The sequence below is a fragment of the Leptonychotes weddellii genome, chromosome 1 (assembly GCF_054177405.1).
Source record: "Leptonychotes weddellii isolate Sample4059 chromosome 1, ASM5417740v2, whole genome shotgun sequence".
NCBI classification, from domain to species: Eukaryota; Metazoa; Chordata; class Mammalia; order Carnivora; family Phocidae; genus Leptonychotes; species Leptonychotes weddellii.
In genome coordinates, this window is record NC_138369.1 from 96,798,873 (window position 1) to 96,813,606 (window position 14,734).

The window sequence follows — 14,734 nt, forward strand, 5'->3', positions numbered from 1 at the left end:
TTCCCTCTCTCGCTGTCTCGCTCTCTGTCAAATAAATAAATAAAATCTTAAAAAAAAAAAAGAATATTGACTACTTAGATTTTTTTTCCAGGTTTCTATACTAGACTATATGGTCAATAAATTTTAAAGAAAAAAATGACCCTTTATATGTATACCAAGTTAGTGTTTGTATTATCTATTGCTACGGAACAAACTTTCACACATGTGGCAGCTTTAAACAGCATGTATTTATTATCTCAAAGTTCCCCTAGGTCAGACGTCCAAGCACAGCTTAGCTGGGTCCTCTGCCCAGGGTTTCGCAAAGGTGCAATCAAGGTGTTGGCTGGGGCTGGGATCCTCTTCCAAGCTCGCTGGTTGTTGGCAAAATTCATTCCCTTGAAGCTATAGAACTCGTGGCAGCTTACTTATTCAAGGCCAATGGAAGAGAGAGTCTCTGACTTGTTCACTCTTTTTTAAAGGGCTTATCTGATGAGGTCAGGCCCACCCAGGGTCATATCCGCCTTTTGACTTGCTCAAAGTCACCTGATTAAGAACCAGAAATCTCTTCACTTTTGCCATGTAATGTAACATAATCATGGAAGAGACTATCCTATTCTTTCTGCCTTATTCTATTAGTTAAAAGCAAATTATAAGTCCCACCACACTCAAGGGGAGGATCCGGGTGTAGGCCATTGGGAATCATTCTGTAATTCTGCCTGCCACAGCTTAATTTTTTTTAAAAATATGAGTTATGGGAAAATCCATTAAATGTAATTTTGAGATATTAAAAGATTGAATATAAAGAAGAAAGGTATAGAACTTTAACATCTCAAAGTTTAATGGAAATGGCCCATATTTTGAAGATGGTGAAAATGGTTTCTATGTTTATCCTAGCTTACACTTACTGCCTTGGGCAGGAGATATAGCCAAGAACCTACACTTTAGATCATATTATATGAACCTAAATGGAATAATCGGAGAAGTTGTTCTGAAAGACAGACATTTAATTATATAACTGTCTTCACTTGAGAACCATTTTACCATGTGTTCGCCTCATTTGCATTCGAGAGAAAAAAGACAGTTGTATGTCTATGTAAGTCAGTTATATGCTTTCCCTCAGGGTCAATAATTTTGACTTTTCCCAATAGGGCTTTTTTTTTTTTCTTCTAATACTTTTGGCAGACTGTGGTTTTCATCAGAAGTGCTTAATCTTAACTCAGGATAGGTATTTCAGGTATCTTGTAAAGTTGTGTTCTTACAATGTACAATGGCATATCTACAGAGGTTCCTAGATCCTTCACTCTCCCCTTTCTGCCCCATACCTTCTGTAGCTCCTTTTCCTGTATGCATCACACAGATGTTCTGGAGTTAACGAGGTGCCATTAGAATATGAAATGCATAAAAATCGTGCCACTTTTAGGTCCTGCTTCTTAGGGAAAACAGTTCCACTGGTACTTAGAAAAACACAACGTGACTTGGTGAATTTATCTCTTTTTCTTGACATTGGCAATGATAATGCAATGCCCATTGTATACAGTCAGTGTGAGGTCGGCTTGCAAATCCCTACAGATATGTGGTTACTTCTCTACTTTCCCTCTCTTTTGCTTGGGCAACTGCCACATTGATGCACTGGAGCCACTCTTCTGCATTCTTCTCATCCTTGGCCTTGAAAACATAGGTTTTATTGTCTGTGAAGATTTCAAAAGCTCGAGGGAGGGAGCGGTCCCTGCGTTTTCTGGCCACAACTTTCACACTCTGTACTTTGCTGAGTTCTATTGGAGAGTCATCAGGATCATCTTTCTGAAATGCATATGGGAAGGAGAGAACATGAGCTGGCTCCCAGAGCATGAAAATATCTCTGGCAACTGGAGAATTTTCCAAGAGGATCAGAATCCTTTCACTGCATATGGTTCATAACTTTTGTTATTTTGAATGCTAAGGCCTCAGTGAGTCATTCATTAGAACAATGGAGGGAGTGAGCAATTGGCCCTATTTCCAGTATATTAAGTTGGCACAAGATGGCCAATTTATAAGAAATTATTATTCGGTGGGATTTGGGAAAATGTTTAGTTAATATTTCTTTGATTTCATGTCATGTTCGATTGATATCAACACTGTATCAATAGAGCAAAATGCAATAGTACAATTGGAGTACTATTAACTCAGGATCTGAAATAATTTGGGAAGCATGAAATTGAATTTTCCTTTGTGTTATCTCTGAGAAAGGTGAATTAATTGAATAAACAGCGTCCTAATGTTTAAGCAGATCAAACTGTTTTTGAAACACACTGGAGCTTTGGAAGTATGATTTGTCTACAAACATTAAGTGAAAGAATACTTAATGATCTACATTTTTCTGGCATCAAAACAGAGGCTTACAGATCACCACTGCAACATGAGGGTCATCCCAATGGGCTAGTATGAATAGTTTCAAAAGATCAAATACTTCTTTACAGCAATTTCTTTAACATCCCTGAATTCTTTCGTCTACTGGAGGATGTGCCTGTGCTTGAGGGTCTTGTCAACTCTCCTTTTCCATCTCCCCTACACAACCCACTCTTCTTTCGCTCTGCAATGGAAAGGCACCCTTTTCACTCATCCTGAAGTTACCATGGTGTATCATCCAACTTGGAAAAATCTCAGGAGGATCAAACAAATGAAAAAAGCAACTCAAAATATTGATGCTAGGGAAGTGTCCTTCAAACAAAGCAACACACTCACTCCCCAGCTATGTCATTAAGAGATGCATTTCCAATAGCATTTCACTTTTTAGTGTTCAGTAACTATTTATTAGATTTGGTGTTATACTTATCACTTTTCATAAATGATATAATTTTAAAAATATAATAAAATATCTAACATTTAGAGACTGATACTCACAAAATATTAAAATAATTAAATTTCAATTTATATACATAGTTTTATTGCAGTAAAAAATGATTGGGTGATCAGGATAAAATGCTGTGGGACTGGTAGAAAACAATATGATTTCAAAGAAAAATGATACCATGTAAACATTGTGATGGGTATTAAGTAGGGCATGTGTTGTGATGAGCACTGGGTGTTATATGCAGCTAATGAATCACTGAACACTACATCAAACACTAATGATGTACTATGTGCTGGCTAACTGAACATAGTAAAAAAAATTAAGATGAACTAATTTATGTATTTCTTTAATGGATGGTGTTAGATGTCAAATTGCTACGGTATCTTATTCCAATGGTTATACTTAAAGGAGAGGTGTGAACTTTTTATTTTAAAATGATAATATTTTCAATTCAACAGAAATTACAGTTTGTGGACTGTTTAAACTTATGATAAACTTAAAATGCTGCAAGGTATTACACAGATTTTCAAAATTCTTTTAGGGAATAGACAGAATAAAGTTTGAAGATACCTGCACAAGATAATAATTTGCTAGCTTAATTTGGTTTATGGTAAATATCTGACAGTAATAAGATTGTATTTCTTTGAATTAGTCTATAGAACAGAAATTGATACATGGAGGAACTGATCAAGAAAACAAAAAGTTACCATAGTTCTCTAAAGAGGGACAGTGAATTACCCAAGAGAAGTGGACAGGAAGTCAAAGGGCACCATTGCCTAGCTGGTTGGTAGAGATCAAGACCTTACGAATGCGAAAGTAAAAAAATAACACCATAGTCTTTCAGTCCTTATTAAAAATGCACATTTTTCTCATTTACAAGAAAGGGGTTGAAGCTTCAGCTGGACTGATGACCCCTGTTAGGTCACTGTGTCCCTGGGGATGAGAGGGAATTTGCTGTGGTCGTTGTAGTACATTATATATTTCTCAATATTTGAGCCACATGTTCTGTCAGATTTCTGAAATGTCAAACCATTATTTCCCTATAAAGATATCAAACAAGTTAGCCAATTATAAAATAGCCTACTCTAAGCTTTATTAAAAAGCTCTGAATCAAGAAGTATAAAGGTCATTATTTGAGCTCAGGAAAAATATTCTTATGCACTAACTCTGCTCTGTCTCAAGGGATCTGAGAAATCATTGCATCTTAACTTCTGATTGCTTTAATAAAAACAGGAAACTCAGATGGTCATTTTAAACACTTTAAAAATACTTCAGTGTGGAGCTATGCTAAGGAAAGTTTCTTTAAACCTCCAATAACTGTCTGAATTGAGTCCAATAACTGAATAACCATTATGCTTCCCTTTCAAAAAGATCTTCAGCCACAGAAAAGTCCATCTGTATATTTAATAATACACGCAGATGAATAAAGTAGCATGAGCTTAGGGTTTTTTTTTTTTCGTTCAAAAAGTTAACATGACGTTTTATTAATTAAAAAAGCGTTCATCAAAATTTGTCATAATTCGGATATACCATACTTTATTCCTGTTGAGTAAAAAGTTCAAATACATTTTATAATGAGCACTCTAAAGATATAGTGCATATGTTTTCAGTGACTCATAATTTTTAAATAATTTAAAATCTTTCGTTAATTAATTCAAACACAGTTTGGTTTGCCACTGCTCTGTATTTTAAGTATTCACGGGAAGCAGGACAGTACACTCATTTAACAACAAGCTTTGATGTCACACTGCCTGTGCCTGACTCCAGTTTTACCCCTTTTTACCTTACTGGCTCTAACTTTGGTCAAGCCAATCAAAGTCTCTCTCTCTCTGTCTCTGTCTCTCTCTCTCTCACAAGGGGAAGGGAGTGGGGAGGGTCTGATGTTACATGATGTAAAAGTACCATATGGTGGAACAAGTTTGAGATATAGTAGTTAAACAAAATTAAGTGGGCTCTTTCCTGCAAGACTTGTCAGAACCTTTAGTTCCTTTGTATTTCCCAGATATCTTTGATATCCTGGTAATGACTGACAGACCCTGGGTCCCAAAATCCATGAGTGGGGCACAGTAGGTGTAAAGGCATCAGCAGGGTGTTGTATGCGTGTTCTCTGGGCATCTTTCCACAGGAGTGGATGGATGACCATGTGTACATATGCACATATTTCCCCATCACTCTGATTCTGGGGCTCAAATAATACCTGTAAGAGTGGCACAAGACAGAAATCCAAAGGCCAGGGTCTTGCTCTCCCTGGCTTGCCTGGCAGGCGAGATAAAGACCGAAAGTGCCCCCACTTCCCACTCAAGTGAGATTCCACAAGGCTTTCTTTCTGTCAGACCTAACCTGGTGCCTGCCCATCCTGGGAAAGACACCAGCTCTCAGGGCCTGTGCACTATGCAGAAGGCCACCGAGATCACCCAGCCCAGAGGAATATGCTTCCATCCACTGGCAGGGAGGGAGAGAGGGAGGGAAAGGCACCCCAGATTTACCCATATGTAACATGACAAGAACAATAGTGCTGACCTCAAAGGACCGTTTTGAGGATTCTTTAAGGCAATCCAGGGTGGCATGTGATAAGCTATTATTATTATATTCAAAATATCCAAGAGGTAGGTCAAGATTTCTTTCTCCCTGATCCTGAATGAATAGAATTTAATGATAAATAAAACTGACTTGAGAAGAAAGGAACAATTTTGCATTGCTGATTGGAATAAAATGCTATTTCAGAAGTTTCTCACTGAAATTTCAGAGTACAGATATTTACTGAGCATCCTAGTTCAGATTGAAAATTACATTAAATGAATATTTATTAATTCTTTTAGAATCCTGTTCTATTTAACTGAGTATTAAATGACTGCAAGATGATAGTGGTTTTCCCTAACCAGCACTGAACTTAGTTGACTATGAAAAGTACTTAAAATAAATCAGCTTTTTTCTTTCTCCCAGCCTGCTGTCTCTCTTCCCTGGGTCCCTGCCTCCAAATATAACCTTTAGTTATAAAGGAAGTCAGGGTCAATATCATAAGCTATTAATTTATGTAGGTGATCTATAAGGGAACAAAAGGCACACGGTTCAAATCAAGCTCACTGGGTAGTCCTTTGGCAGTTCATCTTCTAAACTTAAGTCAACTTAAAAAAGATCTCCTGTAATAAACTGAAGAGAGACAGTAAACCAACTAACATAGGACTGAACAGAATAGACAGTCCAAGGGACATATGCAAAAAAAAATGACACTGTGAAATTATTAATGGAAAAGGACAAATTATTGGCGTTTTAACTCAGGACAAAATGCCTACCTGGTTGATGTAGATCAAGACCTTAAAAATACAAGTGTAAAAGACAAGGGGGAAACTTACAGACTTTCCTTTTTGAAACAGAAGTTGATTTCCAGCCAGTGTAAAATAACGAGTTTTCCACCTTTTGATGAACTTCCATCTGACTTGCTTCTCTTTAAGTTTTCCTTCTATGAGAGGCTGGCCATCTTGATTTACAACTGTTGAAGGTAAGAGAATGATCAAACTATTTATTTCCCATTATTTATTTGGCAAGCAATCAAAAGTCAGAATTGTACAATGAACGAGAACCCAGTAGGCATATTTGGAAAGTGTGCTAATAAATTATGAATTTGGTTAATCTTTCCCCCTTTGTCCCTAAAGGAATGCACAATTTAGATATGATAATGGGAACCTGTTGAAAGCCCTCACTGAGATTTTCAAAAGGAATATAGTTCACAAAAAGAGGATCTGGTTAGCAGTTTTTAAGGCGTATCCAGATATCCAGCTTTCTGTGCTTCTTAACTCTTTTCTTTCATGATAGTCTGTACAGATGAACTGCTTAGAAGCACAGCTTTTTGACTAATCACAAACCAAGTGTATTTAATTATTTGGCAGCAAAAGTCAAAGGAGTGCCCCCAAAGATGTATTTTTCCTGAAGACACAACATTGCAAAGGCAAGCCCAACTCTTTTGGACATGGTTATTTCCACTCTGTAACACACATACTCCTTCTCCATTCTGCATATGCTCATCTCTGCCCAATCAACAACTAATCATTCCATGAGTCAACTCAAATATTGCTTCTTTTGGGAGAACTTCCCCAAACTCAGACCAGAGTGGCTTCACTTGCCATATGTTCTCATAGCATCTGGCATATTTCTTTTACATCAAGCATCATTGGTAGATAGTTATTGGTATTTATCTGATTCATGTCTGTCTTTCCCATTGAACTGAAAGCTCCATGAGGGCCTTTGCTTTGTTCACCGATGTATCACCAGGCAACTAATATGGTGCCTGGCAAATACAGCGAATCTGTAAGTATTTTTTGAGTGAAAAGGTTAATTTTGCAGTGAAGTAGAGTGTGTATGATTACACATAATCATAGAATTAGAAGATGTGTTACAATGTCAAAAGTCAGAAGTTATAATGTTGAACTAAAGAATTTCATTCATTTTGTCAACTACCTAAGATTTACTCTCCAAATTCATAGGTAAGCATCTGATTTCTGGGGATTATGGCAATATTTACTTACATATATTATGTTCAATTTTCATAGCACTTTGGAGGTAATGAAATGTGTTCCATCATTTGGAAATTTAGACAGTGCCTGTTTGACCATATAAACACAACCTATTCTTCCTATCCTACCACTTCTCTTTTCTAATATAGGTCAAATAACTACTTTAGACAAAGAGGATTTCTCCACCTTGACAGCATTTTCAGGATAAGAATGATGAAATGTATGAAATGTATAGTTTTCCTTTTTTTTTAATTTAATTTTATTTCATTATGTTATGTTAGTCACCATATAGTACATCATTAGTTTTTGATGTAGTGATCCATGATTCATTGTTTGCATATAACACCCAGTGCTCCATGCAGTATGTGCCCTCCAGTGAAATGTCAGTTTTCATAAACAAAATTCTACTAAGGCTACTTTGGCCTCCCTCCCCCCTACCCCCATTTGATGTCTATTCAATTGAATGTTCTATTGTCAACCCCAAATTAAAGCTAAAAACTGAAAATACTATCAAATATATTATTAGATAGTGACAGGGCTATGAAAAAAATGAAGTAGGGAGGGACCTGGGGGTTGGTGCACACTCACATAGGTGGTCAGGAAAGAGCTTGGACATTTGAAGGTATCTTTGATCTGAGACTTTAGTGTTGAGAAGTGTCTCCCATCTTTGGAGAATCTTCATGGCAGCTAGTATCGTGCCCAGCCGAGCATAGGGAAACCAGGAACTCAAGAAGTATTGACTATCAATTTCAAGAAAATGATTTCAGGGGTGCCTGGGTGGCTCAGTCAATTAAGTGTCTGCCTTCGGCTCAGGTCATGATCTCAGGGTCCTGGGATGGAGTGCTGCATCAGGCTCCCTGCTCAGTGGGGAGTCTGCTTCTCCCGCTGCCTCTCACTCGTGCTCTCTCTCTCTCTCAAATAAATAAATAAAATCTTTAAAAAAAAAAAAAGAAAAGAAAATGATTTCAGTGCTTTGCTTTGCTTTACTTAGGAATCATCTGATTTAGAGTATTAAAGACTGTAATGCTCTTTGAAAATTTAATTGTCTCATAAACATGATGCTCGCTTCCTTTGCACGGCCTCTACACTCCACAGTTACCTCGGATAAAGCACTTAGGACAGATGCTAGGTCTTTCCTGGGCTGTATGTCCTAGAGAGCCAGAATAGCCTCACAGTGGCCTGGACCATGGGTTCAGTGTTTACTAACAGCGTGCTCTTGAGTCACGAAGGGGGCAGCAGTCTGTCTGAGAGGAGGAACAGAAGGTCCAAAGGGAGATCCAAGATAAAAAGAAAACAAACTCTAAACAAACAAATAATGAAAGACCCAGGCTGAGACTTACATTAAAATCTTTCCTAAAACATCCATTTCCTATGCTTCCAAATGAGAAAAAATTGCTAATCTAATTATGATGATCAAGGATTTTTTTAATAAGAATTCAGAAGAGTTAGATTTGAGTCCTTTCAACTATAGTTTTCTGATCAGCAAGACCCCACCTGATTTACAAAGATGATGAGATCAAAAGTCAAAATTAAGAAACTTATGTGAAGATACTGTGTAAGTAAGCACTATGGCCCCCTCCATCCTCTGCTTTTATTAGACTTTACTTCATAGTTTGTAATCACATTGCTTTCTTGCCATGGATTTAATGGTAAGATTATTTAATGTAATGGCTTCATAACAGTACATTTTTCTAGTCTCAGTCTTCTATATTTACTCAAAGAGGCATTTGAAATAGTCATGATACCTGAGCTGATTAGAAATCATGGTTGATTTAGGTAATATTTAAGCCCATGGATCCTTCTGGATCTGACATAAGGAATTAGCTTCAAGTATTTCTTCTCAAGGCAGATCCAAATGTTGCACTTGGGTGCCTGGGTGGCTCAGTTGATTAAACATCCGACTTGATTTCGGCTCAGGTCATGATCTCAGGGTCGTGAGATCCAGCCCCACGTTGGGCTCCAAGCACTGAACATGGAGCCTGCTTAAGATTCTCTCTCTCCCTTTCCCTCGGCCCCTCCCCCACTTGCCCACATGCTCACTTGCTCTCTCTCTCTCTTAAAAAAAAAAAAGAATTTACAAATGTTGTACTTGAAGAGTATGTGACAAAAGTTTGCAAGGAGAACTTGGCAAAATAGCTGAAGGAATTGCTTGAGACACAAGAGTGGACAGGATATCATACCCACAGACTTACATAATGACCATATGACCATAATGACCATGAAAGACTCAAGACAAAATGACAGGTTTACTGGAGCACAAAAGGTTGAAGGACTGTCGAGAAATGCTGCTAAGCAGAGGCTTATCACTGTATAGCTCAGGCAAAATTATCCCAGGGAAAAAGTCCATGGAAAGGGTTGTAGGAAGGAAATGTTAGCAGAACTTTAAAGTAGCTGCATGTGAGGGGCGCCTGGGTGGCTCAGTTGGTTGAGCGACTGCCTTCGGCTCAGGTCATGATCCTGGAGTCCCTGGATCGAGTCCCGCATCGGGCTCCCTGCTCAGCGGGGAGCCTGCTTCTCCCTCTGACCCTCCCCCCTCTCATGTGCTCTCTCTCTCTCTCATTCTCTCTGTCTCAAATAAATAAATAAAATCTTAAAAAAAAAAAATAAAGTAGCTGCATGTGAGGACCCAATTTAGTCATCAGAGTCGGCTTTAGATAATTTTGTAAAAGCCAGGCTATTTGTAGCTGTAGGATTAATTTAAAAATAGTTTCAAAGGCAAAAAACAAAGAGACTTAAAATTTTTCCACTTACTATCCCATCTCTTAATTTTTTTTGCAATTATATCTAGCATATGCATGAGAGGCCATGTTTCATTTTAAAAGGTCTATTGCCCATATCATATCCTTGTAAGCAATAATTCTCATGATAACCCTGTCTTCATGATCAAAACAGGGAACTAATTTTTTCTAGGTATGATCATAATCTATTTGAAAAATAACATGTGGAATTAGACTGAGAGAACGATCATGTGTCTGAAACTATCTTGTTAGCACGTAACGCATGCAAGATAAATAAATATTTTCTCATTTACCAATTAATGCATTAGTTCATTTAAAGTGCCACAATTTGGCTAAGACATCTCTACCACCTGGATCTGTTCTTCTCTTCAATTGTCAGTTGGCTGAAAAGCTATGGAATATTAAACTGAATTCTCTCAAGCAATTGGAGCCCAAACTGTTACTGTGTTTACCAACTTAAAAGTCTGAGTGTCAATACAAATGTTTATACATTAATTGTATTTCTTGTGTGCACCAAGGGTTGAAGATATTTATGTTGCTAAAAAATGAATTTTGAAGGTATTAATCTTACTCAGCATGCAGTTGGTGAATAAGAGTGAAGAAATACCAGACAAAGACCTTAAAGCTGAGGAGCCCCATGGCAGGAAGAGCAAAGCAATAAAGAATAGTCGTCTGTTCATCTGTCAACCATCCAGCCATCCCACATGTACTTTTGAGCACAGATAAGCTGTAAGGCACTGTGTTTGGATCTGAGGGGTTTACAATGCTCAGTACAGAGGGAACTTGGATTTATCATCTTGTAGGTGAGGTCAAGCATTTTACAAATTATACAGTTCAATGTGGAGTTTGGCAAGTGCCACTGGAGAAGGAAAAGCCAAGCACCACAACACTCAAAGAAAGGAAATTCTACTTCTGGCTAGGAGGAGGTGACATGGGAGCTGGGCTTGTGCTAGGGAAGGAAAAAGGGTATTTAGGAAGAGGGCAGAAAAGGGCAGAGGTACAAGAGGGATGTATAAGAATCTGGAAGGATCCATGAACTTAGAAGCAACTTCATAAAGCAGTTGTTCTGGGACAAAGCCATGGGTGGAGGGCTGAGGGTGTGAAGGCAATGCAAGATTTTCTAGGTGTAAGATCCAGGAAAGAGATTGGGTAACAAACTGTCATGGTGAGGTCATATTGGACGTTAATTGAAGGTCCTTTTGAAGACTCATTAGAAAGGACTTTGCTTTTCTTAAGGACTAAGCAGGAGCATAGAGCCTGTGAAGGTCCAGCCAGCACAGGCATGAAGCCCCCCTGGGCCCCAGATGGGATCAGTTATGTATCACAGAGAGTCTCAGCAGGAAACAGAGGACACCTCAAGCTGGGTAATTGAGGGGAGTTAATAAAGGGACTATTTATACAGATGTGAGCAAGGTGTAGAAAAAGCACCATAGTACTCTGGGGCCAGGAACCATGGAAAGGCATAACATGCCTCTGCCTGAAGAAGAGAGCGGAGAGAACAGTTAGGACTCAGAGGGAAACCTGTATGGAGAACACTGACTGACAGGAGCTGTGGCCTTGGGCATAGGACACAGTCAACCTGCAGTGACCAAGCAGAGGGGAAGCTGGGAATAAATAATCCAACTTCACTCTGCTCCCTCCCTCTGATCTTCTGCCTTTGTCGCTAGTGGTCAACTGTAACTGAAAGCCAGAGGTAAGGGAGACTGGAACACACTGGAGAGGCACCTCTTCTTAACGGGGCAGGGGAAGCAGCAAAGCTTCCTGGAGTAAATGTGTCTGAGCCGAATTCTGAGGTGAGGAAGGTGAAGGGAGAAGAGGTACACTGAAAAAACAAAAACGGAAACAAAAAACATAGGCAAAAGGCCAAGGCTTAGAGAGGGGTTGTGCAATGGCTTCTAGAAACTAACTCATTCTATGTGATGGGAGCCTGGTGGGACTTGAAGGGCCAGAGTTGGTGTGAAAGTCAAGGAGAGACCAGTCCTAAGGATCCTCAGACATTGTGCAGAGTGGACTCTAAGGCTTTGTAATAGAACATAATGAAAAATATCTGGGCGCCTGGGTGGCTCAGTCGTTAAGCATCTGCCTTCGGCTCAGGTCATGATCCCAGGGTCCTGGGATCGAGCTCCGCATCGGCCTCCCTGCTTAGCGGGAAGCCTGCCTCTCCCTCTCCCACTCCCCCTGCTTGTGTTCTCTCTCTCGCTGTGTCTCTCTCTGTCAAATAAATAAAATCTTAAAAAAAAAAAGAAAAATAATAATTTCTGTAGTTACACAACCCCTTTTTATCTCAAGAGCACTAGAGTTCAATGATTGAAGGTCTCCATCTCGTTTTAAGTGTCTTGCAATTCTGAATATGTCTTTAGCCATTTATAACTTACTTAAACATAGTGTGCTGAATACCATGTTTACTCACCACTATAATAGACCACTCGGGGCTACACCAAAACTTTCTCTAGTATAGGCCTATAGTTTATGGGGCAAAGGCAGTGATTCTGGAGCCAGACCTCAGCAGAAGCCGGAATCTGCTACTTAACAACTGACTATTCTAATGCAAATTACTTCACCGAGCTTCAGTTTTATCCTCTCTAGAGTAGTCATGCTTAACAACAGGGCCACCATGAATGGCTGTGTAGGTTGTTCACTGCACAGAAGCAGGCAGCCAAGGTGGTGAGTAGAGACTGAAATTCAGCTTGTATTTTGCTGTTCAAGCCATACACCCCCAAGTGGATTTCATCCACCAGAAATAAAGACACACAAAAGTGCCATTAAGGTTAACTGTGACCTTGCTTAAGCAAATGCCTGGTATATTGTAAGGGATCAATAAAGAGCTACTATCATCATGATCATGATATCATCATCATCAACAACATAAAATGATCATCATCATCATCCTTTTGTTGTGATGATGAACATTTGGTTTTTATAAATATAACCTAATGGCACCAGGATAAAACCTGCCTCCCTCCCTCAAATCAAGAATGTAGTGAAATCTACATGAAAGTGTTAGGAATAACAAGAGAATTCAGAGTGAGATGGGGAACACATTTAAGGTTCAAGGACTTCAGGCTTTGAAGTTAAGGTGTAACAGGCAATTCAAAGAGTCCCAAAAGGGAGGTGAACACTTCACCAAGACTGCCATTTTCAAGCCAATCCAGTATGGATTGGGCTGCATTGGGAGTGTTTTCCACATCATCTGTGGTTTCTCCCCTTTCTTCCAGACATCCTGCTTGTTCTTATGACAGTAGATGGTAACTCCTGTACAATTACAGTTACTATTCACATTGCATAGTGACTTCCATCCAGATTCAGAAATCCCTTATACTGTGTACTTTTTTGGTTTCTCTAACTTTTGTCTTAAAAGCATTGCACTGTGCATGAAAAACCCATAATTGAGACTGTCATGAATTTCATTTGTGATACTTGAATTCTTAGATATTCCTTCCTGATTGTTAAAGATAAATACCTTCAAAAGAAGGCATATTCTGGAAGAAAAAAATATAAATCTTATATATATAGAGAGATATCAATATCAAACACACACAATACGTGACTTTCTGTTAAATAAAATGATCTCCTATATTACTTTTGAAAATAACTTATTTAAGAAGATACTATTTATTCAAAGAATACATTTGGCAGAAAAATTACACTCAAAATGTTATCATATGAATACCTTTGTCTCTTAAAACGAATCACTGTGAATTCATTAATTTGTTTTTTGTCATCATTTGCCTGAGAAAAATTTTACTAAAAATTTTCTGAGATGATACAAACTTTGGATGTTCACTTATTTGGTAAATATTTATTGAACATTGTGTGCTAGGGGCTGAAGATGGATGGATGAGGAGAGTTCCCTTCATAGAATTTACTATTTACCAGAGGAAATAGACATTAATCAAATAACCATATATGAAAACACAAGACAGCAGGTATAACAATTGTCATGAGAAGAAGTCTGAAGGGCTTTGAGGACCGTAGTATTAGGCAGGGAGGTCACAGAAGGCTTCCCCATGGCAGTGAATTTGAACTGTAATGGGAAGGCTAAGATCTCTATTAACTAGATGAGGAGGGGAGAAAGGGCACTCCATACAAAAGCCCAGTGGCAGGAAGAAGCATGGTGCGTATGGGAAACTGAAAGAAGATCCTTCTAGCCTGAGTGGAGAGAGAGAATAGGTGACATATGGGACAAGATGAGGCTGCAGAGGATGGGAGAGACCATTGCATGTGAGGCTGTGAGGGGCATATTATAGAATCTGGTCTTTAAGCTAAGAGCTGTGGGAAGCTGTTGTAAGGTTTCATGCAGGGGAGTGGCACCATCAGAGTTGTGTTTTGAAGAGACCATTCTGGCTACAACATGGGAGATTGACTGGCAGTGTTGGCCAGACAAAGGCCCCATCAAAAAGGAGAATTACAGACCGATATCTTTGATGAACATGGATGCAAAAATTCTCACCAAGACACTAGCCAATTGGATCCAACAATACATTAAAAGGATTATTCACCATGACCAGGTGGGATTTATTCCTGGGATGCAAAGGAATGCATTTGCAACATCTGCAAATCAATTAATGTTATATACTACATAAATAAAAGAAAGGACAAGAACCATATGATCCTCTCAATTGATGCAGAAAAAGCATTTGATAAAATACAGCATCCTTTCTTGGATTATAACTCTC

General features: G+C 38.7%; 1 protein-coding gene across 1 annotated transcript in view; it reads right to left on the bottom strand.

The window, feature by feature from the left end:
• Positions 1–208: 208 nt before the first annotated feature.
• VEPH1 (ventricular zone expressed PH domain containing 1) overlaps positions 209–14,734 on the bottom strand; it is a 208,579-nt gene continuing 194,053 nt past the window's right edge. The window contains exons 13-14 of the mRNA XM_081828481.1: positions 6,163–6,299; positions 209–1,779 (exon numbers count right to left, since the gene is read on the bottom strand). Coding sequence (XP_081684607.1) covers positions 1,543–1,779; positions 6,163–6,299 — 374 coding nt within the window. The 3' untranslated portion in view covers positions 209–1,542. The remainder of the gene's footprint in view (positions 1,780–6,162; positions 6,300–14,734) is intronic.